General features: G+C 41.8%; 2 protein-coding genes and 1 long non-coding RNA gene across 3 annotated transcripts; 2 read left to right on the plus strand and 1 right to left on the minus strand.

Annotated features, from left to right (window-relative positions):
* The first annotated feature begins 516 nt into the window (after positions 1-516).
* LOC146714880 (uncharacterized) lies at positions 517-2304 on the plus strand. The gene is made up of 2 exons (XR_014918881.1): positions 517-871; positions 1376-2304. It is a non-coding gene; the product is annotated as an uncharacterized LOC146714880 (long non-coding RNA).
* Positions 2305-4806: 2502 nt separating this feature from the next.
* arhgef15b (Rho guanine nucleotide exchange factor 15b) lies at positions 4807-25141 on the plus strand. The gene is made up of 16 exons (XM_085451198.1): positions 4807-5197; positions 11121-11635; positions 13782-14744; positions 14841-14892; positions 15263-15318; positions 16768-17018; positions 18318-18478; positions 18670-18822; positions 18983-19112; positions 20473-20547; positions 20864-20956; positions 21040-21194; positions 21838-22005; positions 23567-23652; positions 23742-23846; positions 24156-25141. The coding sequence occupies exons 2-16, from the start codon at positions 11224-11226 to the stop codon at positions 24323-24325; spliced, it is 3030 nt and encodes a 1009-aa protein (XP_085307324.1). The 5' UTR covers positions 4807-5197; positions 11121-11223; the 3' UTR covers positions 24326-25141.
* LOC146714882 (uncharacterized) lies at positions 25128-27214 on the minus strand. The gene is made up of 3 exons (XM_085451211.1): positions 26893-27214; positions 26720-26808; positions 25128-25935 (listed from the first exon to the last, which is right to left on the minus strand). The coding sequence occupies exons 1-3, from the start codon at positions 27062-27064 to the stop codon at positions 25282-25284; spliced, it is 915 nt and encodes a 304-aa protein (XP_085307337.1). The 5' UTR covers positions 27065-27214; the 3' UTR covers positions 25128-25281.
* Between the last annotated feature and the right edge of the window lie 306 nt (positions 27215-27520).

Below are 27520 nucleotides of genomic sequence, written 5' to 3' on the forward strand. Positions count from 1 at the left end.
AAAAAACACATGCAAAAGACAAAACACGTACAAAATACAAAACACATGCAAACTCCAAAACACTTACAAAATACAAAACACATGCAAACTCCAAAACACGTACAAAATACAAAACACATGCAAAATACAAAACACGTACAAAATACAAAACATGTACAATATACAAAACACGTGCAAAATACAAAACACATGCAAAATACAAAACACGTGCAAAATACAAAACACGTGCAAAATCCAAAACACGCGCAAAATACAAAACACGTGCAAAATACAAAACGCGTGCAAAATACAAAACATGTACAATATACAAAACACTTACAAAATACAAAACACATGCAAAATACAAAACACGTACAAAATACAAAACACGTGCAAAATACAAAACGCGTGCAAAATACAAAACACGTGCAAACTCCAAAACACATGCAAAATACAAAACACGTGCAAAATACAAAACACGTGCAAAATCCAAAACACGCGCAAAATCCAAAACACGCGCAAACCCCAAAACACATGCAAAATCCAAAACACAACGGAAGTGCTCCAGGACGCTAGGGGCAGTGTTGAGCTTTTGTTACCTAGTAACTACACAAGCCAGGAAGTACCAATGACCGGATTTGGGGTCTGCAGCCTTAAAGGCCGCATTTTAAGGCCGATTATGTCACAGCGACACGACAAAGACTGTCCCAATTCAAAGGCTGCTCGAAATGCGGCCCTCAAATGCGTCCTTAATTTCCCTGAATTTTAAGGATGGGTCTGTGTAGCCTTCATGGCCCAACATATCCCAGACTTCATAGCGCGGCGGTGGTTTGGATAATTTTGCCGAAAAAAAACGGCGGAAGCGGAGCGGACGAAGAGTAAACTTCCAGAAGTAAGTACTGAATATTATGTCACTTATTTATGCGCAAATGTTTTTATAATGAAGAACATTAAAACATTACTGTTGGCAACATGTCGGGAAAGTTATGTGACATTAGCGACGTTTGTACTAACTTGGTTTTAAAGCCTTCACTTCAAAATATTCGCCGTTCAATAGCTGACTTTAATCTTACAGAGAATGTGATGATTTTATGCGTAATTAAAGTCAGTCATGTCAGTCAGCTGACGGTTCACTCCTTAAGCTGAAAGAAAGATGCTTTAATCACAGGAGTCACACATGTGTCCACTGTACCATCTGGGAACTCTTCTTGTTTAGCACTCGTAATGACACAAACACTAAATCCTCCTTCTCTGGTGCTGTTTTGTAGCAGTGTGTACACCTGAGACTGTCACCTGTCTGTCTGTCCTGCACTCTCTCTCTGTTTCTTTCTCTCTGATTGTGGAATAAAAGTATGAACATGTATTTATAAGTCACACTTGTGTTTGAATCCTGCAGCTTATCACACATTTGATTTCTATGTGTGACACCTGCAAGTGTCCAGAGTGAGGACAGACTGAGGGACCCACTGCATTACATCATCTGTGAGGCTTTGCACCCCTAATGATCCACCAGGACAATCTCAGCAGTATGTGAGGAAGAGGAGGAGGAAGAGCCAGCAGCAGCTGACAGATGGAGAGAATAGACAGACTGTTCCCTGTTTGTGAAGGACTGCTAGAAAAGTTTAAAATAACTAATTGTCTGTCCTGAATCAGTCTTATTAGGTAATGTTCAAATAATTTTATCATTCCAGTGTTTCCAGTGTGGGAGAAAGTACTCAGGGCCTTCAAGTTACGCACTATGAAAGGCAGCAACAAGTTTAATGTTCAGAAACCTAAAGTATGTATCAGCAGCAGAATGGAACTAAAAATAAATGTTTGTTTCAGTTCTATGAAGCTTTGAGTATTTTGGATCAGTAGCACTGCTGTGTTTGTTGCATCATATTGCTGTAATTGTTTATATGCTTTATATATTCTGAGGTAAGTTGATCTATAGTGTTACATCATATTCTATAAGGATGTTATGTGTTTGTATACTTTCTGCCCAGTTTGACCCATTTAGCAGACGTCAGCCTGTTTAAAGCTCTGATATCTATTCTGTATGACTTAAAGCAGTTATGACATGGTCTGATTTTCTCACCCAATAAAGGAATATTTAATACATCAGTCTACTCTTCATTTTATCAGAAACATATATATACTATTATATATTGTACATATATTTATTAGTTTCAGATGTAGCCATTCTTGTATTTTGCTTGTTTACATTATTGTATTTTGCACAACTCTGTTGCTTGTGAAGCTCGCACACAAGAATTTCACTCACATGTGCTGTACCAATGTACCTGCACATGTGATGTGACAATAAAAGTGATTTGATTTGAAACAGCTCACAGCTTGTACATTTTCTTTTTACACATGTATGTAAGCATTTGAGCCAAATTTAGTAATGCCAACATACTGAAGGAACAACATTTGTCTCTTATATATGATACACCTATATATGCACTGTCAATATACATTTTGAACCAGCTGCAGATGTCAGAGTAACAACTGACTGACCCCCACATAAAGTGCGTTACAGTAGTCCACAGGGGAAGAAATAAAAGCATGGATCACGGTTTCAAAGTGCTGCCTAGAAAGAAACGATTTCACTCTTGCCAGTCGCCTTAAATGATAAAAATGGACTGGTCCAACTTAAAACCAAGGGCAGTAACAACAGGTTTAAAATAAACCTCCAGGGGTTCCAAATGAAAAGAAGAGGACTCACAGGGGCCACTGGGTCCAAACACCAACAAATCTGTTTTCTTTTCATTCAAATTTAAAAAGTTTAGAGCCAACCAAGCTTTAATGTCATCTAGGCATGTCAAGAGAGGTTTTATTCAGATGCCATCCTTCGGCTTCAGTGGCAAATAAATTTGGCAGTCATTCCTATATACTTGTCTTTGAGTGAAGATTTAAGGTGGTAAGACATGTAAATAACTGCAACTTGAATCTGTACTGAAGCTCAGTATTTGACAAAGAGTTCATGTTCACTGCTGTAATACCTAATAATGACTAATATAATAACCATAATATTGGCCATATTATATTTACATTACCAAAGTGATATGACTTTAGTCTCATGAACAACATTAGCTAATTGTTATTTACTAGCTAATCTTAAATGACTGTTCAGTACAGAAATGAAGCCCAAAAATCATGTTTTACTGTCCTGTGGTCTCAGCCTCAGATACTTATCAAATCACACAAAGCTCTTGTAGAAACAAACAAACAAATGAACAAAATATGTTCTCCTTCATTTCTGTCAAACCAAGTTGTATGACACGTTTCCAGCTGTTAGTATCATAGTTGCTAGGCAACCTGGGAAGCGCAACGGAGACTAGAGCCCATGTGTTTGCAACAAACTTGCCGTTTATTTTACAAATCGAGCTCAACACTGCCCCTAGCGTCCTGGAGCACTTCCGTTGTGATTTGGAGTTTGCATGTGTTTTGAATTTTGTACGTGTTTTGGATTTTGCACGTGTTTTGGATTTTGCATGTTTTGGATTTTGTATGTGTTTTGAATTTTGTATGTGTTTTGAATTTTGTACGTGTTTTGGAGTTTGCACGTGTTTTGGAGTTTGCACGTGTTTTGGATTTTGTATGTGTTGAGGAGTTTGTGCGTGCTATTTGGAATTTGTAAGTGTTTTGGAGTTTATACATGCTTTGTCTCTAGGGGCCACCGTAATTTTACCACCACCACCGTGCTCGACAGCTGCTACAGTGCTGTTGTGTTTGAATGAACATACCTCTTGTCATCGTGAACAAGTAGCTTAATCTTTTACTCGCCTGACCACAAAACTTTTCACCAGAAGGCATTTGGTTGTCAGTGTGCGCAACTGTAAATCTCATTTGAGTTTAATAGTGTTGATTTTGGAGTAGGGGCTTCTTTCTTTGTTTGCCCCCTCTCAGTTCATGACGACGGAAAACTATCGATTGCAGCCAATCATGATCACTAACGAGATCAGGACTCGGTCTTGTTAAGTTAAAAGACTACGCAAGACAATTTTGAGCCTCCGTGGATTAGAGAAAAAACAAACGAAACACAAACAACAACAAATCGGACTACAAGTCAACTCCGGTGTTCCGAAAAGTATATTATTTGCGAAGAGACTGTCTCAAAGTGATGTCATAGGCTAATAGTTCAATAAATATTAATGGCGAATTCAAATTATTAATAAGGGACATTATGCCACCAATTATGTCCTCCACTCCCACCCCAAAACAAACCACTCACCTCACATTATCCTAACCTCAACGTGACATGTAAAGCCCACTTTACCTGTTGTGTAGTGCGGCTGGACTGATCGCTCGGACCCAATAATGGACGGTTCATTGCAGTTCACAAAACAGACACTAGGTGGGGGTAGGAGACAAAAAAAAGTTCAGGTGCACCTGCTTTCATGACACCTGCGCTGGTTTTACACCAACACTATCACGCGCAAATAAATCAGAAGTAAAACATTTGCCTTATTTGTTTTGGAAGACCAAATATGCGCAAAGTTTCAATAAACGTCCACTAAATATTTTCACAGTAAGAGTCCAATAACAACTAATCCCAATCCAAGTCCAAACACGAAACACAGAGTTTTAGCTAAGGTTAAGGGCATGTTGTGTGATGTAGTATCCAATTATATTTTCAGTCATATTTCCATTAGTAAAGGCTAAACCGCTTCAACAGTTGTGCTGGCAATGTTACAATTTCAAACTAAAATATTTATTTTTTTGAACCAAGACTGTATATACCCAATATATACATCATATACACACTATATTAATTCGCACAGTTGCTGATTTTGTAGTCATCCCCCACCTTACGTTTTTAAGCCGTAGTTTTATTTTGAAAAACAGTACCGGAAGCTGCAGTTATCTGCTGTTAGCTTGGCAGCAATAGCTCTCGGGGGCAGCTGCACTCCTTTACCTCTCATATTCTGCTGGTAACAAAGGCGAGACAACAAGAGAGGGGTGATGGGTGCTCAGGCAGCAAGCCTGTCAACAATGAACTGAACTGGTTTTGTTTTTATTGGATATTTGTTGCTAACAGCCTGTCTAACTACCGATTTATTTCTTCTCGTGCGCGAGCACAGTTTAAAGTTCATTGATGTAGGTGAGCTGTGGACAGGTTTTTAATCCCGAAGCTTTCGATTTTCTTACAAAACATAAGCAGAGTATGTTGGACTTCGAGCACTAAAGCCGAATGACTGAGGAGAAACATTCAGACCCGTCTTCAACAACACTGGTGAGTTTCTGTCTGTGTAATTATATTTTATATGGAGATTTTGTCTATATTTGGCATTTTAACAGGTGCACTTTGCTGGATTCCGCGAGCACCTGTTCCTTCTGTGGAATATGTTGGGATACAGTGACAGTGTTAAACTTAACAGTGGTTATTTTAAAGACTGTATTAGCGCAGAGTTTTCTGTGGTTTTATGCTATCTTTTCAGATTATATTTCAGAGACTGTTATGGACTCATAAGTCCATTAAGTGCTCTAGTCTATAAACAGTGATTGTTTTGTATTCACTACATAAGAAGATTGTTTTTCACAGTAAAATCATGCTTCTTTGTAGGATCATCCACATCTGGCGGGTCTTAATGTGGGCATTTTTATATAGCCTATTCATAACCTCATGGTAGTATGCTCTCTCCTCATATCAACCAACTCTGTTTCTTTCGATCTCCATGAGAGCCCACCGCGCTGTTTGTGTGTGTATGTTTTCCTTTCTGGCACACCTTTTCCTGTCTCCTCTTCCTGGCCAACGTGGAGCTTCCATCCACATCACAAGTATTGATGCTGCTGAGGTAGAGAGACTCTCTTAAAGCCCCCATACCCAATTTATATACACACTTAATCCATTAGGCTTAATGGCATAATGTGGACACACACACACACACACACACACAACACTGTGCTAATGGACGTCCTCTCTAAAGGCACTTAAGTATTGTTCTCAAGCTGGATTGATTTAAGGGATGACACTATATCTGATATGTATTGGATTTACAGGATAAATACACTGAGTGAAATGAATGAGTGGCCCACTGACCCAGCCTGAGCATCTGTATGGTCCAGCAGACTGGAGCATGCAGCTATTGAGCTAAACAGGTCAACAGAAATGTACACAAAAGAGATGAAATCTGTTGGCCACTGCTTGAAAGAAAGCAATGTCTGGAACGTGACCTAAAAGTGTGTTGTTTTATCTGCAAGTGCATTAGTGTTTTATTTTAACGTCTACACAAGTTCTTTGTGAGCAAACACACCCTCCTGTTAAAGGTTTATAAGTTACTCCTGTGGACGGTGATGATAACTGGAGTGAGATGTGGAAAGACCTGCTTCTACACCCACACGCACACACACACACACACTGCTACAGCTCCTGATGGGTTAATGCTTCTAATTCTGAATTATACCTCAACATATTTCTAAGAACTGTAAAGTACTTAAAAACTCAAAAAAACAAAAAACACATAACGCGACACAGAAACATAAGACAAGGATGGGGTTAGGGGGGTGATTGTGGTGTAGCGCTGTTTGATTTACTTTGTTGAAATGTGAGACTCTTGCTTTTCTGTCTCCTTGTTTAAAGCTGTGCATCATTTACATGCCCTCCAAACCTGTCTGACTAGCTGGTGCACTCTTTCAGTAACAACTGTCTACTGGTGTTTGTGTGCGGTTGACTTTAGTCAGATTCTGAGTCAAGGAGCTATTATGGTCACAGTGACTTGTCTGTTTGCATGTGTAAGTATAATAAAGATGACAAATATCTTTAAAATGTGGTTTCCCTGAGACAGAACAGCATATGTATTTCTTACACCAAGCCTTCAATCTTTTATAAAACTGTCGTCAATAGCGGTTTTTGATCGGGGCGACATGGGCGGTTGTGTGGTGGGGGCAGTACCACAGGCATCTCCAAAAGAAGTTGCTCGTACTCGAGCTGCCCCGACATCAGCCAGCGCATTTTGGAGATGGCATAGGCACCGAGCGGTTTTCTGCTGCCCATTTGCGGGGAGGGCGCCCTCCCCAAAGTAAACTTTATTGTCATCTGCGCTACATACAGTCCAGTATATAGAGAGACGAGGCGACGAGGCTCCAGTTACAGCAGTGCAAGTTAACAAACAATAACTATAAGAAGAGTAAGAAAATAAATATACACTTTAGGCATAGGGGTAAAGGGATCAATAACAATTTAAAATGTATAATTTACAGTTTGATGATTTAAAGTCTCACACACAACCCGTCGAAAGGGGAGGGTGTGTAAGGTGTAGGTCTATTAGGTTATGTTGTGGTGATCCTCGGGTTGAGGGATGGGTGTTCATACTGGAGTATAAAATTAAAACCAATGGAAGATGGACAAGAAAAGTTCAAAGCCATCAGGTGCTCAGTTTAGAAAAAAGAGAAAAGAAGATGCAGGTAAGGAGATGTGTGATTGGATAATGGCAGGTCATCCTGAAACAATCAGAATCAGAATACTTTATTAATCCCTAAGGAAATTATGTGGGTTACAGTTCCTCCAAGAAGAAATTTTAAAAATAGTAACAGTAACAGACTAAACTCCAAACAATACATTATGTTACAGATTTTACACATTTAAGAAATAGCACTAATATATACAGATCACTCAGTTATAAATATCAAGAATTAACAGAGGTGGTTATAAATAAATATCAAGAAAATTGACATGAATATTACAGAGTGGAAAAGAGCGTGTGTAAAAAGGGTCTAACTATTGCAGTTGTTGGAGCTATTTGTTCTTTATTTTTATTATTTTGAAATTAAAGTTTGTTGTTAGTTCACTTATATTTTGGGGTTTATTTACACGTTTATTTGTAGGTTAATATTTGTTTCAATGTTTTGTTTGTTTGGTGTTTACCTTGTTAAATTAGTAAGACCTGTAGGACCATTTTGTTTCTATAAATAAAGAGACTGGTATAGGACCAGCATGCACTGGGGTGGGCCTATGGTTTTTTACCAGAGCAGGAGAAGCAGCAGGAAGGAACAAAAAATGGATCTTGTTATTGTTTGCCAAACTGGATGAATGAACCATAAAAACGCAACCTTCAAGTTTGGACCGTGGACTTCTTTTGCCTGCATACAAAATATTATCTCAGTGCAGCTGTGGCTTGTGGACGTTTAATTGTGGGATGTTTGGTTTGTCAAACAAAGGAATTGCCACTACAGCAGTGTTCACAGTGTGTTAGATGGAGGAGTTGTACAGGGAGATGGCAACGGGCAGGAATGATTTCCTGTGTCGGTCAGTGGTGCTTTTTGGTAATCTCAGTCTCTCACCGAACGTGCTCCTGTGACTAGCCAGTACGTCATGGAGTGGGTGGGAGGTATGATCCATGATTGTCCTTATCTTGGACAACATCTACCTCTCTGACACCACCCTAACAGAGTCCAGCTCCATCCCCACAACATTACTGGCCTTATGGATCAGTTAATTTCGTCTGTTGGCATCTGTGACCCTCAACCTGCTGCCCCAGCATGCAACAGCATAGAGGATAGCACTGACCTCAATAGAGATACAACAAGATAACATTAATTAGTAGGGATAGTGAAAACTTCTGTGTACGTTTGCTAGCCACTTGGCTATGATAGTAAACAGTTGACACTGATGTAGTTTACTGAATCAGACTGTGTTCAGCACAATATTAATTAGTCATTGTCAATTGTTGATTTGTCCTATTCTCATTGTCCGATGAATTATAATGGCTGTTTGCAAACTATACATACTCTCTCTCTCTTTATGTTTATCTGGTTAAATTCAGTATGGTTCCAACAACAGTTTTTACAGTAAAATATGTTTTACATGTATGTACAATCCTTAATATACATATATACACATAAAATATACAAATATTTTAATGTGGGGAAACATTGCTCAGACTTTTGAGATTTCAGAGAGGCCGAGGTGTGTTATCCTGCTGGAAACAGCTATCAGCGGCACACTGTGGTTATAAAGGACATGGTCAGCAACAATCCTCAGGGAGGCTGTGGTGTTTAAACGATGTTCAGTTGGTACTAAGAGGCAAAGTGTGATAAGAAAATAGCTTCACACCATTAACCCACCAGCATCCTTAACTGTTGATGAGACAGGATGGATCCATTCTTTCGTGTAGTTTACACCAAATTCTGACTTTGAGAGCCAAATGTCAAACCAGAAATCAAGAGTCATGAGACCAGACAGCAAACTTCTAATCTTCTACTTTCCAAATTTGGTGAGCCTGTGTGAACCGTAGCCTCAGCTTTCTGTTCTTAGCTGATAGGACCCAATGTGGTTTTCTGCTGCTGCTTCAAGGTTTTATGTGTTGAGCATTCAAAGTTGCTCTTCTGCATACCTTGGTGTGTAACGAGTGCTTGTTGTTGCCTATCAGGTCGAAGCAGCCTGGGCATTCTCCTCTGACATCAATGAGACATTTTCACTCAGAGCACTGCCGCTGAATATTTTCTGTTTTTTCTGACGTTCTCTGTAAACCCTAGAGATGTCTGTGTGGAAAGAGTAGATCAGCAGTTTCTGAAATATTCAGACCAGCCAGTCTGGCACCAATAACCATGCTACATTCATAGCCACTTAGATCGCCTTTCTTCCTCATTCTGATGCTCAGTTTGGCACAGGGCTGCAGATCATCACAACAAGGAGCACTCCAATAATTAGTATAGTAATTATAGTAATTGAATCTCTTTGATAAGACCCTCACTGTGCAGTACAGTCTTCAAGCCTAAGCTGCTCCTGGAAAGCTGCTCCTCGGTAACCCCAGCTAAAGGTTGTGTCTCTTTCCACTTGTAAACTTGGTGGACTGGTGCTTTAATAATCTGCTAATGCGAAAAGTGAATCGTGATCAGCTGTGCTTAAGGTGACTTATGATCAGTTACTCTTTTGGCTTCCATAAATCTTGTTAAAACTTAACAAGTAATCCATATTTGCTCATCTATGAGTCATTTAAGAGACGCTCCTGCTTACAGCACCACATAGACATGGATTTGTCAGCATTTTAAATGCTCGAGAGATTAACCAGCTAATCAAAAGTGTAATCGCAGAGTTAAAACTGTCTAGAAAATCAGAATGCTTGCAGCTACACGCTCAATTTATTCACCAAAACGATATACAAAGCAGTGCAGAAATAACATGTTTTTCAGGATCTCTGTTCTCTTTTCTTCATGACTCAGTGCATGACTAAGCCTGCTTTGATTTGCTATTGCATCAGTTGTCGCGCACACAAACAGGCACATTAAAAAAAAAAAAAAAAAAACATATGGTGAGAGGAATATGCAGCGTGGACATTTGGTCACCCAGAATGGAAAGGGACTACCACATTGCTGTCATCACGTTTCTTTTTATAGACACTTTTTAAAAAAGCTCTGGTTTATTCGCTTCATTTGAATGACCAGAGTGCTTTGAATATGGAAACTTCCCCGAGTTCCCTCTAGATTAAAAGATTAGGTCTCTGCAGATTTACTGCAGGCGTGACGTCAGGGTGTATGTGTGAGAGACCAACGTTTTCACAACTGTAAAGTACTCCAGTTAACATCCCTAATTAACTTTTTTAAAAGTTGAGTAATACACGAGTGATGGTGATATTTGTGAAGGGAGGAAAACACAACTGTCGAGGATGTGCTCATTCTCTGAACACAGATGTGTGTGAGGCTTTTAAGCTGACATGTCAACACGGGAGACGGTCGAGTGGTTGTTGATGCATTAATATGAACTATTAATCAAACTGAACTGGTGTAACTTGATCACATGACCTTGGGGGCTCGTTACACAGATACAGCACACAAAAGAAGAAATGCTTTTTGTATTTCTGCATCTGCACTGCTCCTCTGCACAGAAGCTCTTCTATTTATAACAAAAGGCCTTGCGTAGCTGCTACTGCCATCAGGTATGCCCAGTATCCCTGTTCTGAAGCCATTAAAACAACGAATAAACACTGTGCAGTGCAGGATGTTTCTTTAGGAGCAGCTAAAACACTCTCTACCGTCACCATACAGTTGTTGGAAACTAATGAGCTTATTACAGTGTAAAGTTCATTCTCCTCTGTGGCCTTGCAGAGGGGGGGTTTCTACATAAGAACTCAAAGTCCTACTCAGCGCTGGTATTCACATACCGAGTTACGGAACATCGATTTCCTCTCTGTAAACATTTATTTCTTTTTACTCCTCAGGAGATGATGACACGCTCACATTAACATTCACAAAAGCCTGGCCTTTGATAGGTCAGGGCAGTGAGTGAAGCACATCAGAAGAGACGACGTCCTTCCTGCCACCATGTCCGTCCAGGAACCGCCGACATCCACTTCACCCTTCAAACCCGAGGCCAAGCCAAGGCCGGAGATTCCTCCAAAACCACAATGCAGTTCCCCTACTCTTGGAGAGAGGGACAGCAATGTCAGACGCTCTGGAGGGAAGGTCAAGAGGATTGTGAACCAGTTCAGCAAGCAGGAGTCCACTGAAAGGTTGGAACCGGCCACCAATGGTACTGCAGAAGGCAAGCCAGTTAGACAGTCCAAGAGGCCTCCTACGATAAAGCCCAAACCCCGGGTGAGACTGCAGCTTCAGAAGGAGGCAGAGCAGGCAGCGCCGCCGCTCCCTAAGAAGAGGAGCCGCTTGGCGAAGAAACAGAAGGAGCTTGATGGAGGAGAGGAGGGGGACAGAAGCAGCGTGGAAGGAGGCCGATCAGGTAAAGCTTTGGGAGAAGTATATGGGAGAAATACCTCTATCTTGAGTTTAATTTATTATTTTAATTTGCGTTGATTGGAGTTAAACTGCAGGTTTTGTCACAGATATAAAGATGGTCAGAGTGAAGTAAGGTTAGTGTTTACAAAGAAGCAGAAATGCATTCTTAATGCAGTTTCACATCAAAAGCAAGTGTCACCTGATTTACTAGAAACTAAACGTGTTTAAACCTTTACCTCCAATTAAAAAAAATCTCTTGCAACAGCTGGTCAAAGATCAGATGACAGCAGTAATTGTTTTATCTTATAATTAGGCTAGTTTCACAGACTTAGTGTAGCATAAGATCACACATGAATTATTAGACATTTTGTCTGATGCAAAAATTGTGTGTGTGTGTGTGTGTGTGTGTGTGTGTGTGTGTGTGTGTGTGTGTGTGTGTGTGTGTGTGTGTGTGTGTGCATTTAAAGACCTTGGCATATGAGTGTTAAATGTGTAACGTCAAATGTGCAGCGTAATCAGTGAGCTCTGAGGTGTGGTTGTGTTTGAATGGTCTGTCCCATAAAAGAAGTCAGTCAGCTGATCCTGTGTGTGTGTGTGTGTGTGTGTGTGTGTGTGTGTGTGTGTGTGTGTGTGTGTGTGTGTGTGTGTGTGTGTGTGTGTGTGTGCAAAGCAAAAAGTTAGGTGTGCTGTGTTTACTTTCTGTTGGAAAAGACAGAGGGATCCTAGAGGGATCTCTTCCATCTCTATCTCTTTGTTTAAGCTGCAGCGACACTTTTCTTTGGTGTATCATGGTGAAACCCAAAGAAATTAAGTTGCATTGGTACTGATGTGAGATTTGAATTTTCCATTCCAACATACAATATCACTTCCCTTGTTTTGCTTCCTTGTTCAAACAGAAAACATTTAAACATGACCTCACTGAGTCTTTGAGTGAATATAGCTAAAGCATGCAGTCAAGTTTAAAAATAAATATTCCTGTTAGGGCAGGGGAGGGTCAGAATTTATTCCGGCACACCCCAACAACCACAAGTTTTATCTTTTATTGTCAACATTAGTAAAAACAAACAAAAGAACCCCAAAACAGGGATTTCATTCATTTTAAAAGATTAAATAAAATGGATCTAAAGCGAAATGATTCTGTTGCAGCACCAGGGCAAAATCTAAAAATATCACCGTATACAATAAATAAACAACAGAGTTAAAATAGAAATGTCACAGGCACATAGTGAGGATCTTCTACTGTGAGCTACTTCAACAGTAATAAAAAAAATTAAAATGAGTTTAAGTTGAAGAAGAGTAGATGTTAAAGAAATGTTTAGGGATAATAAGCTCATTTTAAATTGTTTATATATTTATTGTCTTGCTAGTGATTTGCTAGTGTAAAAATGATTTAAAAAATGGTGATTGGTGAAATTTAATATAACTTGCAACCGGTGCCTCGATTATGTGCTAGTGGCCAATAACCAGTTACAAATCAAATGTGCAGTAAGTGAATCTTTTCTTTTGTGGACGGCTGTTGTGCAGTGTTTTGAGCTGAATCAGTATCTGTGTCGGTGCATCTGATAGTTTTGGGGAGATTCCACTCGTTTAACTCTCAGGAAATAAAGGTGGTCCAACACCACCATCGCTGATGTCACCAGCATGGCAAAGTGCATCAGTGTTCTTAATGGTTTAACTGGAAAGTTACCAAAACTGTCCTTTATTTCCCAGCTTTTTTAGATGCTTACTTGCTGACCCCTTTAACCATCTTTCCAGTTCACCACTCTCTTTCCTCCACCTCCTCCATTTCCTTTTGTCGGTATTGAATTTTCCCCCATGCGATCCTCCAAATGTTTCCATGAATATTTGAAGACGCGTGCTGACTCAACGGTGCAGCATGTGCATGTGAAGCATTTATGGGAAGAGAAGATGGGGGGGAAGGGGAAGCAAAGCTCTTAATGAAAGTGTACCTTTCTGTCTGAGGACACAGGAAGTGGGCAGAAAGCAGCCATTCCCACTCATTAGCTCAGTTTTTTTGTGTGTTTTGTTTTGTTTTTTAAATTGCAAAATAAGGAAGAAACTAAATATTTGAGAAGTTCACTATCATTTTACTTTCTTCCCCTTTTGAAAACATTTCAAAACAATTCATGTGTTTCTTATGTTTTACGCAGAGCCTGATGGAAAGGAGGTTGAGGTTGAGCTTACTGGAGGAGATAAAGTGGAGGCGGAGCACAGTCATCACACGCCTGTCAGCCCGTGCTGCGCCCCGAACTGCAGCTGCATCTGCCACCTCCAGCGGCCTGGCATGAAACTAATATGGGTCCCCGTGAACGTGGAAGATGTTGGGGAGGAGGGTGGAGAGGAGGATGAGGAAGACTGGGAAGATGAGGAAGTAGAGTTTGTGGATGAAGGGGACAGTGAGGCAGAGGACACAGAGGACACTTTTGCGATTGAGGAGGATGAGGCGTTGAAAAAACAAAAAGCAAAGTTCCACGAGTCGTTGAGTGTTTTGATTGCGGACAACCAGAGGAGGCGTTCGGACCCGGGTCCTCACTTCATTCTTGCCTCGCTTGCTATCACTCGCTCCGGGTCTCCCCCCGTTCCCCCAAAACGTATGCAGTCACCGCAAATTCAGCACGGAAGCACCCAAAATGAAGAAGAGAATATTTACGAGGCCACGCTTCCATTGATTTACCCCACTCCTAAAAACAACGCAGTCGAGTGTAAGGAGCTGGATATTCCTCTAATCAAAGTGTGCAAACTAGGCCGTCGGTCCAAACTGACCAACAGTCTGTCAGATCCCACGTCCGAGTTTCAGAAAGAGGGAGAAACCATAGTGACCCCGGACGAAGTTCCGCCTGCTATCCCCCCGAGGATCCCTTTGAACCAGGACAGTCGTAGCCAAACAATACCCAGGGGCGGCATTCCTCTTCCCATGCCCACACCGGAGGAGGGTCACTTGTTGCGACCCTCCTCCCCCAGTGGCTCCGCCACCACTGGACTGAGCCCTCAGCGAGCCCACACTCCACCTCCACACATTTCCCTCCAACCTCAGAGACTCCCACCACCACCACCAAAGGCAGATCCCAGGAGGCTCAGCACTGCCTCAGCGCAGTCCCTCACACTGAAAAAAGGTCTGAACGAGGATTCTGTGTGCCTGACATGAGCTGTGAATGATGCATACAGGTAATATCTCTTTAACTAAAAGCAGCCATGTCTTCTTTTACTAGGGGAGGAGAATGGAGGGAAAGAGGAAGAGAAGGAGGACACAAGCGAAGAAAAGTGAGTCAGCATCTTTACCTTTCCATTTTAAAAGGATATGTGTGGAAATATTTTATATTTTCCTCAGATAAAATGACACAAATATATGCAGTATATTTCCAAAGATGCTCCTAAACAAAGGTGCTTTTCCCTCCTGTTTGAGTAAAACCTGCTAAAAAAATACAGTAGGAGGGCTCAAGCTACAAATGGATAAACAGGGTAGAGCGCATTTAGAGAAGAGCTAACACAATGTCTTCATATAAGAAAAATAAAGATTTTCACCTGGATTACCCTTTAAACCAGCCTTTATATTATTGAGAGTATTGACAGATTAATAAGGGGGCATTTGTAAGTTGTTAACCCTTTTCTCCAATGTCATGTCCCCTGACAGGAGGAATTCTATCAGGAGGAAGATTGGGTTTATTTTCGACACTCGTCTGCAGGATGGTAAGGCTGACACTCAAAACAAACAAGCCACAACAAGCCCAGATCTATCAACTGTAACCCTGTTTCCAAAACAAGTCCATAAATGATTCAACTTCTAATAAACATGCCTTTACATTTACAGTAATCCGCTCACAGTCCACGCGTCCTTATCGCCACAGGCTAAAGATGGAAAAATTGCCAGCATCAATAAAGGGGCAAATTTCACTTGCTGATTGGTCAGGTCACACCTACAGGCATGTGTGGCTGCGCTGAGCAGGGATTTTGCCATCATACCTGAGAGGATTGCTGGATGATGATTTGGGGCAACACTGTGCTGTTTAGTTTTACTTTTTGCATCAGAAACTGTTAAATAAACAAAAAAAATTTGGACGTAGTTTCGTAGGATATTTGCAGACAGTGAAGCTAAGATTAAAAAAAACATTGGAAATATTGGAAAGTCCAGTTGTTCTGATCGTGTCATTGCCTGGCTGTCTTTGTGTACAGTCGGAATTCACTGCCTGGGTCACATTTGTGAAGGCGCCGCTAACGCTCAACAGCACATGCAGGTTTTGGAGCAACAAACAAATGCCACCTGCATGACGTCAGATTAAGGAAACTCTTTCTTGTCACCTTGTCACATTCTCCACATACTGAAACTCCAATGCTGGTAAAACATGAGTACAGGTGCTAACAGGATGTGCCTGCAAAACCTTTCACCCACTAAAAAACAGTCCTGATGAACTGTTGAGTAGCTGAAATCCTGTTAGACATTCATTAGACATGCTTCTGTCCCTACAAAAACCAGATTTTGATATGTAGTTCCAGTTAGACAAGCGTTTGCACTGGATACAGGTTTATGTCATTACTAGTATCTTAAATAGGAAACGCATTTGGTGAATTTTACTATGAGCCATAATGTTTGTCTCCATTTAATCAGTTTCTTTGCACATTATCGTCAGTGTGATTGAATCTGATGATATTCATCTGTATTTTCATCGACTCCATTAAGATGTATTGCATGTTGTCCTAATTCCAAAGTACCTGAGACAGTAGATCATGTACTATATACAGCACTGTCTTATTTGCTCTCACTGAACAAATCACTGATTGTACAAAGTAATTTATTACTTTATTATTTGTCACTCGAATGCATTTTAATGAAAAAGATGCAGTTCTGACATTTTTTTGGCTTTACCTCGCAGCAGGAAGTGATGCTGCTGGGAAACTCTTCGCCAAAGAGCGACGGTGACAGTGTTGAAGCTAAGGCATGAAAATTGAAGAATAGCTTTAAAGTAGCAATAAAATTCAAGTTAAAAGAAAAGGAAAGCCTAAAACGTAACCAAAAAGTTAAACGAGTAGTTCTTGGTTTACTGATAACTGATTATGCAGGTCCACTGGGAAGCAGAGTGATTGATGTTTATGAATATATGTAGTAATCAGGAAAATGTTTGACTCTTTTCCCTGTTTCAGAACCTCTCTACCAGACGTACCGGGCTTCTGTCATTACAAAAGAGATCCGGCGCCAGACAGTTTGCCGTAACATCAGCAAAACTAGTGCGGACTATGCTATGGACCACCTCGGTCGTCGCCCTGGAAATGGAGGACCGAGGGGCAGCCCGGTGCCCACACCGGTTCAGAGCACTCTGTGGCAGGAACTCCCAAATGTGCGGGACAGCGGGGTGCTGGAGAATCTCAGCTCTGACCAGTGCAAGTACCAGGAGGTGAGGGAGTGGAGGAGAGGAGACGATAATGCATGGCAGAGAGGCTCCATAAAGACAAATCAATAAAGGCTGAAAGGAGAAATCTGAGATGCAGGATCAAGTTTTCCAACTAATAATATAATGCTTTTACATGAATTAGAATCCATTTAGCCACACTGTCTAACTCATTGCTATTACATCATATTGATTCACCCGGTATGACGTTCAGAAAAGCTTTTACAGTTAGTTATAAAGCTGTAGTGCCAGTAACAGAATTTGTAAAGGTAAATAACCTTTGAAGTACTGATACAGGCTTAAATACACCCCTCACTAATATTTAGTGAAATGACAAGCTGCACATTGACTCGACATTTTTGATCGCCATCATCAAGCATCTGGCATCATTCTGGCTGTATATTTGATTACTTCTCTGGGCAGAATTGCTCCATTTAAATTGCTTGCTTTGTGTCATAAATCTGTCTTTTAAGCATAGTCTACATGAGGTCGGGGCATGAAGAATGGCCATGCCAGAGGCGTAATGCTCGTTTGCTTTATCCATCCCAAAATCAGTCTGATGTGTGTTTGGGATCATCCTCTTAAAGCACCCAGCTGTGCCCAAGTTTCAAGTATCTAGCTGTTGATTTGAGGTGAAGTTGAAGAATTTGGAGGTAGCCCTTTTTCCATTATTCGAGCCACTTTATGCAATATACTGGTACCACTGGCAGCAGAGCAGCCGCAGAGCTTGATGCTACCACCACCATGCTTACCATGCTCAACAGCTGATGCAGTGTTCTCAGGTTTAAACTCCTCATCTTTGCTACTCCAAACATTCCTCTTGTCATCGTGGCCAAATAGTTCAGTCTTGGTCTCCGTGTATTATCCATGTATTTGTAAATTTCATTTTGGAGCGGAAACATATTTTTTGGTCGACACCCTCTCAGTTCATGGTGAAACTGGCTTCACTGTGGACAGGATGCTGGTGTTCAGCAGTTTCCAGTTCCTCACAGGCTTGAGCCTTGGTGGTTCCTGGGTGGTTCTTGCTTATCAGTTTCTTCTGATCTGAGGGTGACAGTTTGTGTATTCTTCCAGACGTTTGCTGACACATCCATACAATTGTTTGAAATGATGATCTTGGATTTTAGTTGTTTATAAATAGCTCCCAAGAGCCCTTCACAACCTGTGTAACTCTTCTTATTTAAAAAAAAATCATATATAAATCATAAATATTTCCTCTATAAACATGAAAACTGCAGTTATCCTGCTTTTTGTGTCATCTTGGTTTCCTTTAATGTGCAGCTTTGTTCACCTTCTTCCTGACAGAGTATGTTTGAGGTCCTGACATCAGAGGCCTCTTACTTGCGATCTCTTCATGTTCTGACTGAACATTTCATGGAGAGCCGGGAGCTGGAAGAGACGATGATCATCAGAGACAGGAAGACCCTCTTCTCCAACATCCTGAGGATCCGTGAAGTCAGCGAGAGGTGAGGGAAAAAAAGGGTGAAGGGAGATAAGGAAAAAACAGAAACTCCAAAGTGATTTATGATGTGAAGTGCTGCAAGGTCACTTGTTGAAGATGAAACTGGGACAGGAATGTAAAGCTTGTTCTTTATGGTTCAACAGGCTTGTGCACAGTTTTCTGCAAGTTCTGAAAATTTGTTATCTGACTCAACAGATTCTTGAAAGACTTGGAGGACCGCATATTTCAGGACGTGGTGTTCTCTGACATTTGTGATATAATCAACTACCATGCCCAGCACAACTTCCCCGCCTACATTGACTACGTACGCAACCAGATCTACCAGGAAAAGATGTTCACTGAGCTCATGTAAGCAACCAGAGCTTCACTTGAATCAGGTTCAAACTCTCTGAGAATTTCCGTAGCAACTATGAGAAAAGATTGTAAGTAGTGCAGGCTGGCAGGGTACCAACTGTCTCAACTGGAGACAAAGTCTTACCTTATCTTTACTTTTGTGGTGTATTTACAGGAAGAGCAACCTGCAGTTCAGTGCAGTAATCACTCGTCTCCAAGAGTCGCCTCAGTGCCAGCGGCTGCCCTTCATGTCTTTCTTGCTACTGCCGTTCCAGCGAATAACACGCATCAAAATGCTCATTGAGGTGTGCAGCATCACCCAGTTTTCACTCTCTATGCCTTAGCATATGTCACTGGTCACTTTATTAGGTACACCTGTTCCACTGTTAGTTAACATAAGTTCTGTAATTGCAGCCAATCCCCAACTCTCTGTCAACAGTATTCAGGGCCATTGATCAGTGCTCATGACACATACATATTAATGATCAATTCACTTTGATGAGTGATGAAAGGTTTCTATAGGTTTCTATAGAAATGTCCACATGATCAGAATCATCTTTCTGGGCTTAACTTCAAATATCTAATCAGCCAATCACAGGGAGACAACTCGGTTCAAACAGAACACCAAAGTAGGGAAGAAAGATGATTAGAGCGACTTTGAACGTGGCATGTTTCTTGGTGCCAGACAAGCCTGGTCTGAGTATTTCAGAAACTGCTGATTTTCTGGGATTTTTTCCCCACAAAATAATAACTGAGATAACATCTCAATACAACCAAGGTATGCAGAAGAGCATGTCTGAACACACAAGCAGATGGGCTCCAGCAGCAGAAGACTGCACCAGGTGCCGCTCCTGTCACCTGATAACAGGAAACTAAGGCTACAATTTGTCTGGGCTCAATATTAAACAACAGAAGATGAGAGAAATGTTCCAGGCTTGATAAATCTCAATTTCTGCTGCAACATTCAAAACAACATAAACACAGTTGTATAAATATTTCAGGATTCACAGTCACCAGATGTCAACCAGTAGAGCACCGTTAGGACATGGTGAACCTAGAGATTAACATCATGGATGTGCAGCAGACAAATCTGCAGCAACTATGTGACACTGTCATGTCAACATGGACCAAAATCTCTGAGGAATGTTTCCAGCACCTTGTTGAATCTATGTCACAAGTAACTAAGCCAGGTCTGAAGGCAAACTGGAGTCAAACCTGGTACTAGTGAAGCCCTTACTAACTAGGTGGCATGTGAGTGCATGTTTAGGCCACAGAGTGACAAATTGGTTATTTGCTTCTGCTTCTCTCCTGAGAGGAAAAAGCTCAGCAACTCACAGATGAGTGACAGCCTTTGTAAGCTTTACGTGCTTTACTTAAGTGCCAAACAAAACGCCACAGTACATTGTGCATAGCTGACCCTTCTCTCCTGAGGGTCAGTGAAAGGCAATAGCATGAGTTCATCACGGTGTTCGGATGTGTGGAATGCCCTCATTCCAGCGTAATCTTACACACTCTAGCCTTCGCTGATCCTTTAACCTATAAGCAAACACACAGACTCGCCTCGCCCCAGTTTCACAACCTTGCTTGTGTTTTGGTGGAAAAATGTCTCCTGGTAATGTTGTTTGTCTGTTTGCAGAAATAGAAAGTTGTTGTTTGTTGTTTCAGAACATCCTGAAGAGAACAAAAGAGGGGACGAAAGAGGAGCAGACAGCCTCAAAGGCTTTGGCCTCTGTGTCCAAGGTAAACACGCCTCACTCCTCAACCACCCTTCTGCCTGCAAATGCGGCATATTTGAGTCTAAAGTGCGCCGTATGCTTCTGGAAATTAGATGTCAGCTATTGTCTGAATGAAGGATTTCCTACTGAATCAACTCAGTGAGTCACAGGTGCCATTGAGGGCAGTGGCAGGCTGAGATTAGGTTTATTAAAAGAGCCAGAGGAATAAACTTGATACTCCCAGTGAGACACACGGTTTTATACAAGGATGGTTGAGAGGAGGTTTTTTTAAGTGTGAAAATAAAAGGGATCTGCTAAGTGATTTCATCATTTTGTTTCAGATCATTGATGTGTGTAACACAGAGGTGGGAAAGATGAAACAGATGGAGGAGCTGATTCATATCTCTAAGACACTGGAGTTTGACAAGCTCAAGGTAACGGCAGTGTTGATGTTTGTATTCAGCTTATGTGATCTCTTTTATTTTGAAGAGTCGTAAATGCCACCTGTCCTCTTCAGGCCATCCCCATCATCTCCCAGACTCGATATCTGGAGAAAAAGGGAGAGCTCCAGGAAATGTCCAAAGGAGCGACTCTCTTCAACATGAGGGCAAAGTTCACTCCCGTCTACTTCTTCCTGTTCAACGACCTGCTCGTCATCGCTGCCAAAAAGGGGTTAGGTTCAAAAACAAAACTGACACAACATAAAATGCTCTTAATTTGTTGACCCATCTTTGATGCATCATTGATTCGTTCTGCTAGATTCTGATTAGAATCGAAAGCGTACACTGAATTTTTCAGATGTTGTACACATCATGCATTCACAGTCCCTTTACAGCTTAATAAATGCATCTTTCTGCTTCTGTGACAACAGCTACATAAATTTGCTTGATGTCAGTGGATATCAAAGCCTATCTGTAAACTGGAGATATTTACTAGCCTCAGCTTTATGCACTAATTCAGAATTATACATTTTGGTTAATCATTAAACACTGTGAGGGTGGTCTCTGCCTATGCAGCTACCCTTGGAAAAGCCCAGAAACTATTCTAATACTTGCCAAACTATTACATCTTTAATGATATATAGTGAGCTCATTACAGGGGAGGTCGCCGAATGTCGTCTTTATGGGGAAAGAGTTAAATGCGTGTCATCACTCGTTTAAATAACTCCAACTCCCTAAAATTTAAGGGAAGGTGGTGCCAAAGGTGCTAGACGTTAAGAGTATACACAGCATGCGATATACCTGCTTCCTGCTAGACCCGTTTTCCTTCTCATATTTTTCTTGTAATTAGCTTTTGTCTACATTGTCTCAAACAGCACGGAGCGTTTTGTGGTGCTCGACCATGCCCATCGCTCTCTGGTGCAAGTGCAGCCAATAGAGGAAAGCGGGACCAGTGGGAGCCCCTTCGAACACTGCTTCAATCTCACGCTGCTGGAAAACCACCAGGGACGCCTGTTTGAGCGGCTCATCAAAGCTTCCTCTCAGTGAGTGGTCGCGCGCGTGTGTGTGTGTGTGTGTGAACAGCATGTACTTGACTCTAACATCTGCAGTATCTTGAATGAAAATAAGGGAAAAACTAGACATGAAGTCAAAGTCCAATTCAAGTAGTTCATGCTGTTTACATAGAAGCAGCATGAATCGGGTAATTTGACTCATGTAAAAGAAACATTTAATTTCCTAAAAGGAAAAATTGTAGATGAACTGCGAGTTACTCAAAGGTTATGTGAGATGGAAATGAGAAATGAGATCCACCAAGAAACAGTTCTGGCCTAAAAGTGTAACTAGATTACACTCCTGCCTGGCCACTCCTTGAAAATGTTGCCCTGGATGAACAGCTGTTCTGACTTTCAAAGTAAAAGCTTAACGAGCACAAAGAAAAACATTCACACTACATTACAAATTAAGTGAAATTATGAACCAAATACAACAAACACATGTGCAAAGTCCTGCCCCCCCTGATTCATGCCTGGGAGCCAGTTTGGAGAGCATACAAGCTGACGTCCTGGATGTTGACAGACTTGCTACAACCGGCTTACAGGGAAGTTAAACATGGAAAAAAAGGATGTTTGTCATTTCAAACAATTTTCATTGTGATGTTTGTTTATTATATGCATGGTTGGCAAGGTATCATGTGTCTTAATTGCCCCTTGAGGATAAATATGGTCTTTTTGACTTTGACTTGATGACAACATGATCTGACGGAAACATTGTTAGGATGTTTTTGCAGGTTATAAAATATCCCCAGTGTTAGGTGATCCAGAGCAATCAAAAACATGTCCAGGATGTGATTGAGGCCAGAGAATCCATAATGCTCTATGCAAAACATTTTCTCTGTTAAACATTTTGAGGATGTGTTGTTGGTGAGTTAGGTGACATAGTTTTCCTCTAACACCATCACAGTAAAATGCAAATATCGGTCACTATGCTAATAGTATAATGTGTGACTCCAGGGAATAAATCCTTCAAATTTAGTACTTAGGCCAAAAAACATCTAATGTCGATCCATTCGTGTATCCACTTCTGCTTATCCAACTCGGGGTTGCAGTTAGGCTGAAGCCTGTCTGAGCCGTCATAGGGTGAGAGTTGGAGAGCACCCAGTACAGTGGTTAGCGCTGTACAGCACAGTAAAAAGGTCCCTGGCGTCCTGCGTGTTCGCCTTGTGTCTGTCTGAGTTCTCTCTGGTATTTCCAGCTTCCTCCCACAGTCCAAACACACGCCTGTTTGTGTAACTGGTAGTTTTGGCGACGTATCAAGGTTAAACTCAAGATCTCTTGACCAAACCATTATAAAAGTGATTTGCTAAACTTAAATGAACCTAAATATAATGCTGGGAACATTCTTCAGAGATGTGCCAAAATGCAATGTGAGGATTTTTAGATTCAGAAGACTGTGGGACATGTTGAGCCTCAGAAACGGGTTGCTATGGTTTTCTGTTGACCTCCTCTTCTCCGCACACCTCGAAGGAGGTGAAAACTCTTCCTACTGTTACATCAGGAATTACACGTCACTGGTATGAGACTAAACTGTGGCCGTCTCCATCAACAGGTCGGACATGGACAGGTGGATGGCAGCTTTCCCCAACACGGCCAACCAAGAGAGAGATGATAAGGAAGTGATTTACGAGGACTGGGGTGAGGACAAGCGCATACAAAATTCACACACACCGAGTGTTATGCGAGTTATGAAAGTTTACAATTTTATATGTGTCTGTGGATGGCAGACTGTCCTCAGGTGCAGTGCGTGGAGCAGTACATCGCCCAGCAAGCCGACGAGCTCAGCCTGGAGCCCACTGAGATCATCAACGTCATCCGCAAAACCAACGAGGGTAAGAGCATCGGGTGGGAAACGTTTATCTTTAGAAAACAAGCTGTGGCAGCTGAAACCGAAACTAATTATTATTATTAACATTTGTTACACAGAAAAAGTTACATGTACTAACATGACTTTGTATCACCTCCCTGGACTCTGCTTGTTTATATGCCTCCATCCTCCAACCCTCGCTTTAGCAGTTTATTTGCTTTGACTTTCTTGCATGAACGACGCAGAAACCGCCAATATCTCCCCCTTCCCTTGTTTGTCCTCTCCCCATTCTCCTCCCCTCTCTTTTTTTTTTTTCTCCCTCCCCCCTGAATAGGCTTGTACGAAGGAACCCGCCTGTCGGACGGTCAGAAGGGCTGGTTCCCCGTAGCGAATGTCATCGAGATCACAAACGAACACGTGAGGAGGAGGAACCTCCGGGAGCGCTACAGAGTCATGCAAGCAGCGACTTTGGTTGCAAACAGCAAGACCCGCACGCTTCAGTAGATGTTTACAGTAAATGACGTGGACACTTTTGAGAAAGACAGTTACTCAGGGACTGTGCCACGTGAGCTGCCAGTTTCTAGCAAACAGGAAACGAAAGGTAAAAGCAGAAGGGCGACCACGACGAGACGGCGGACACACACTCGAGCTGCTGCAGCATGTGCTACTTCAGCAGAAGAAACAGAAAGTATGTGACAGCAGAGGATTAGCTTACATATCTCCCTAACTGCAAGGATCCACCTCTTCCTGTTTTCCGTGCAGCCCCACGCCAACACCTCTTCACAGACTGCTGTGCCAAACTCACATGCCAGTCATTCGTGGCATTGTTCAAACGCTCGTACGCTCAGACAGGAGCTGGGTGTTGGCTGGAAACATTTAGTTGTCAATACACAAACAATGCCCTGTTTTTTAGTGCTATGTGACACTTGGTTTGCCGGATTAGAGAACAGAAGGAGTCTTAAAAAAAAACACAAAAACCCCCAAATGCATCTCAGCTGAAAGATGTTAACGTTTTAAAATTTCACTAGAAAACAGACATAAAATCAGGAAGTGCCTTTTAATTGAAAACAGAAGTACACAATTGTGAAGTACGGGGTTTATGCTTTCAGCATGTGCAAACTGTGCTTGAACTTTGTTTTTTATGTTTTTAGTAGTTGTGCTTTTGACTAGCTTGTTAGCTTGTCCACCACTGTGGAGTGGTGCTGTAGCTCCCCCTGCAGGGTATCAGGAAATGGGGTCTGGTCTGTATAGTATGTTGTAAATTACAACAGGGTGATTCTCCTTCAGGACATATTTTAATAAAACCTTTTGTCTTTTTAACTGGCTCTTTGTTTCTCGGTAACGTTTACTGAACATTATAAAGTTCTCGTCTGTCAGAGGAACCTGTGCAAAATCCAAAACTGGGTAAAGTGCAAATACAATGCTCAAACACAAGAGCCGAGAACATAAATATTGAGCAGTCACTGTGTGATATCAACATCCATAAGGCTCAGGAGCACGTCCACGGCATCGCCCTCCAAATCTGAGAGCCTCTGTTCCTTTGCTTCCATAAACCCTTCAAAGACACTCACTTTGCTCTTGATCACTGGGGATGTCTTCAGGGGAACGGCGCTACTTCCTAATGCAAGTGGAGCTTCAGCTTCCTGGTGTGTTTGAGGGCTTGGGCATAGCAGAGGACCGGGAGGAGTGTTTGCTGTTTCATTTCGGTTTTGGGCCTTCAACAAGTCAACATAATTTAGTTTTAATTGACTCGAGAGAGTGTCAGCGACTTCAAGCTCTGCATCTGACCAAACCGTTCCCTCTATCAGTGCACCACGAGCAGGTTTGTACCCCTCCTCACCATCCTTGGCACAAGGATGACTGAGGTTTGAGTCATCGTCCATTTGGTAGTGCAGTTTCAGCAGGTTAGTAACGGCCTGGTCCTCTTCCTGTGTAAGCTGGAGGACAACCTGCCTTGGCTGCACCTGAGGGTGAATGGTTTGTGTTCTCCAAGTGGGGCTACCCAGATCTCTAGTGGGGTGTGGTCCTGATCTGAATGGGTCTGGGCGGTTTGGTGGGGCCAGGCAGGCGGACATGATGGGTCGTGGCGTGTTGAGCTGCAAGAAATCAAATACCTGAGAGAAATGAGATGAAAGAAAGAACAGCTGTGTGTTGCTCCAAAAACAACACATCATTTGTTCCCATTCCTTTTGCACCTTTCACTGAATCAAGTAGTGATAACTCGGACAGGCATCAAATAGTATTTTGGCACCAGGGTGTCCTTAAAAGAGAGGACACCCTGGAAAATTAGCAAGTGGAGCATGAAATAGCAAGAGTCAGGCAATAAGTGTCTACAGCCATTTGTAAAACATGGTGGAAGCCTGTCATGCAGTCGCATCACAATACACCAGCACAAAAACTGACTGAACGACTCAAAGAGCAACTAAAAGAAAACACAATTATCATGAAGCGTTTGATGTGTGCATTTTTCTATGTGGCCTAAATGAACACTGTTATTAAAACGCTGACACACTGGACTCTTTCCTGTAACCACACAGCGATTATGAAATCTGATTTATATGATAAGTTAATTTCCACAGGATGGTACTTCAGTTTGTGGATGCATTGAGTAGAGGACGATGGGTAAACAGAGGTGGAGGCAAAATGTAGTTTACAAAAGACCAACAATATTTTTCAAAGTTATCTGAGAGTGAAGTCTTGATGACAGACTCTGACAGAGCATTTAGTTATACTTAAGCTGTGGTATTGTTGTGTGGGACTCTGGCCCCTGGAAAGCCATACAAGTCTTTATTTGGGCATGCAGGAACTAATCCTTAGAAAATGAATGAGTATGAAAAATGGAGCTTCTCCACAACAGTGTGTTTTGTTGGTGCAATTATGAAATGGTCTCTCACTCACCTTTAACCCACTGAGTCTATTGGGGATCCTCCTGCCACAGCACATGGTGGGGTCAGTGTAGAAGAACTCTGCGGGCGTGGTGGGGTGAGCTGGGGAGAAATCAGGGAGTCCTCTCAGAGGTTGAGCAGCTGGATGAAGCTCCCCTTGAGCCGGTTTAGGTAAAAGTGACTCACCTGTTTGAGCGTTTTCTTGACTGTGGCGTGGGAGGCCTGCGGCCCTGTACAGCGGCAGGAAGGAGGGGTGGTACAGGGTCCTGTTGGACAGAGGGGGCAGGACCGTCTTCCTGGGTGTCTGATGGAGGACGGACGATGAAATCACCACCGCTGACCCGCAGGACCTGCGCATGCAGTCCAAGTGAGCTAAAGAGTGATGCCACTCACCGATAAATGCTCCTCGCTGTTCATGGTGGTTCAGCTGTGTTGCTCGAGAGGTAAGGGTAGCATCTAACTACTAACTACTCATAAACTTGTTTATGCTCCGTTAAAAGAAGTCGGGGTAGCGACACCTGCTGACTGACGTATGAAACGCAGTGTGACTGCATATATGTATTTCCGGTCATGCTCTTATTCATATTTGTAAAAATTAAAATTAAAAAATGATCCGGAGAAAAAAAAAGTCAATGTCTCTAATAAAGTGATTAAATTCACATTTTTAATCAAATGGTACAAGAAACCATGCAGTGCATGACTTACAGCAATTAATCAGGCCGACGTCCTCTTAGATAGTTTAGAGTTCCAAAAAATGTCAGGCTTTTTTGCAATATAAACGCATGAGTCGCTTTATTAGGTTCACAAATGGACC

This window comes from Copadichromis virginalis, linkage group LG3, assembly GCF_057382275.1.
Source record: "Copadichromis virginalis isolate Kocher_CV1m ecotype Utaka linkage group LG3, C_Virginalis_male_GT1.1, whole genome shotgun sequence".
NCBI lineage: Eukaryota > Metazoa > Chordata > Actinopteri > Cichliformes > Cichlidae > Copadichromis > Copadichromis virginalis.

Bases quoted from the DNA above. Each gene is read 5' to 3' on its own strand.
- arhgef15b (XM_085451198.1), top strand. From the start codon at position 11,224: ATGTCCGTCCAGGAACCGCCGACATCCACTTCACCCTTCAAACCCGAG. The intron at 15,319-16,767 runs GTAAGGCTGACA...TCCCTGTTTCAG, and splicing joins CGACACTCGTCTGCAGGATG to AACCTCTCTACCAGACGTAC. The intron at 18,479-18,669 runs GTGAGGGAAAAA...CTGACTCAACAG, and splicing joins ATCCGTGAAGTCAGCGAGAG to ATTCTTGAAAGACTTGGAGG.
- LOC146714882 (XM_085451211.1), bottom strand. From the start codon at position 27,064: ATGCGCAGGTCCTGCGGGTCAGCGGTGGTGATTTCATCGTCCGTCCTC. The intron at 26,809-26,892 runs GTGAGTCACTTT...ATTTCTCCCCAG, and splicing joins TCAAGAAAACGCTCAAACAG to CTCACCCCACCACGCCCGCA. The intron at 25,936-26,719 runs GTGAGTGAGAGA...CATTTCTCTCAG, and splicing joins ATAGACTCAGTGGGTTAAAG to GTATTTGATTTCTTGCAGCT.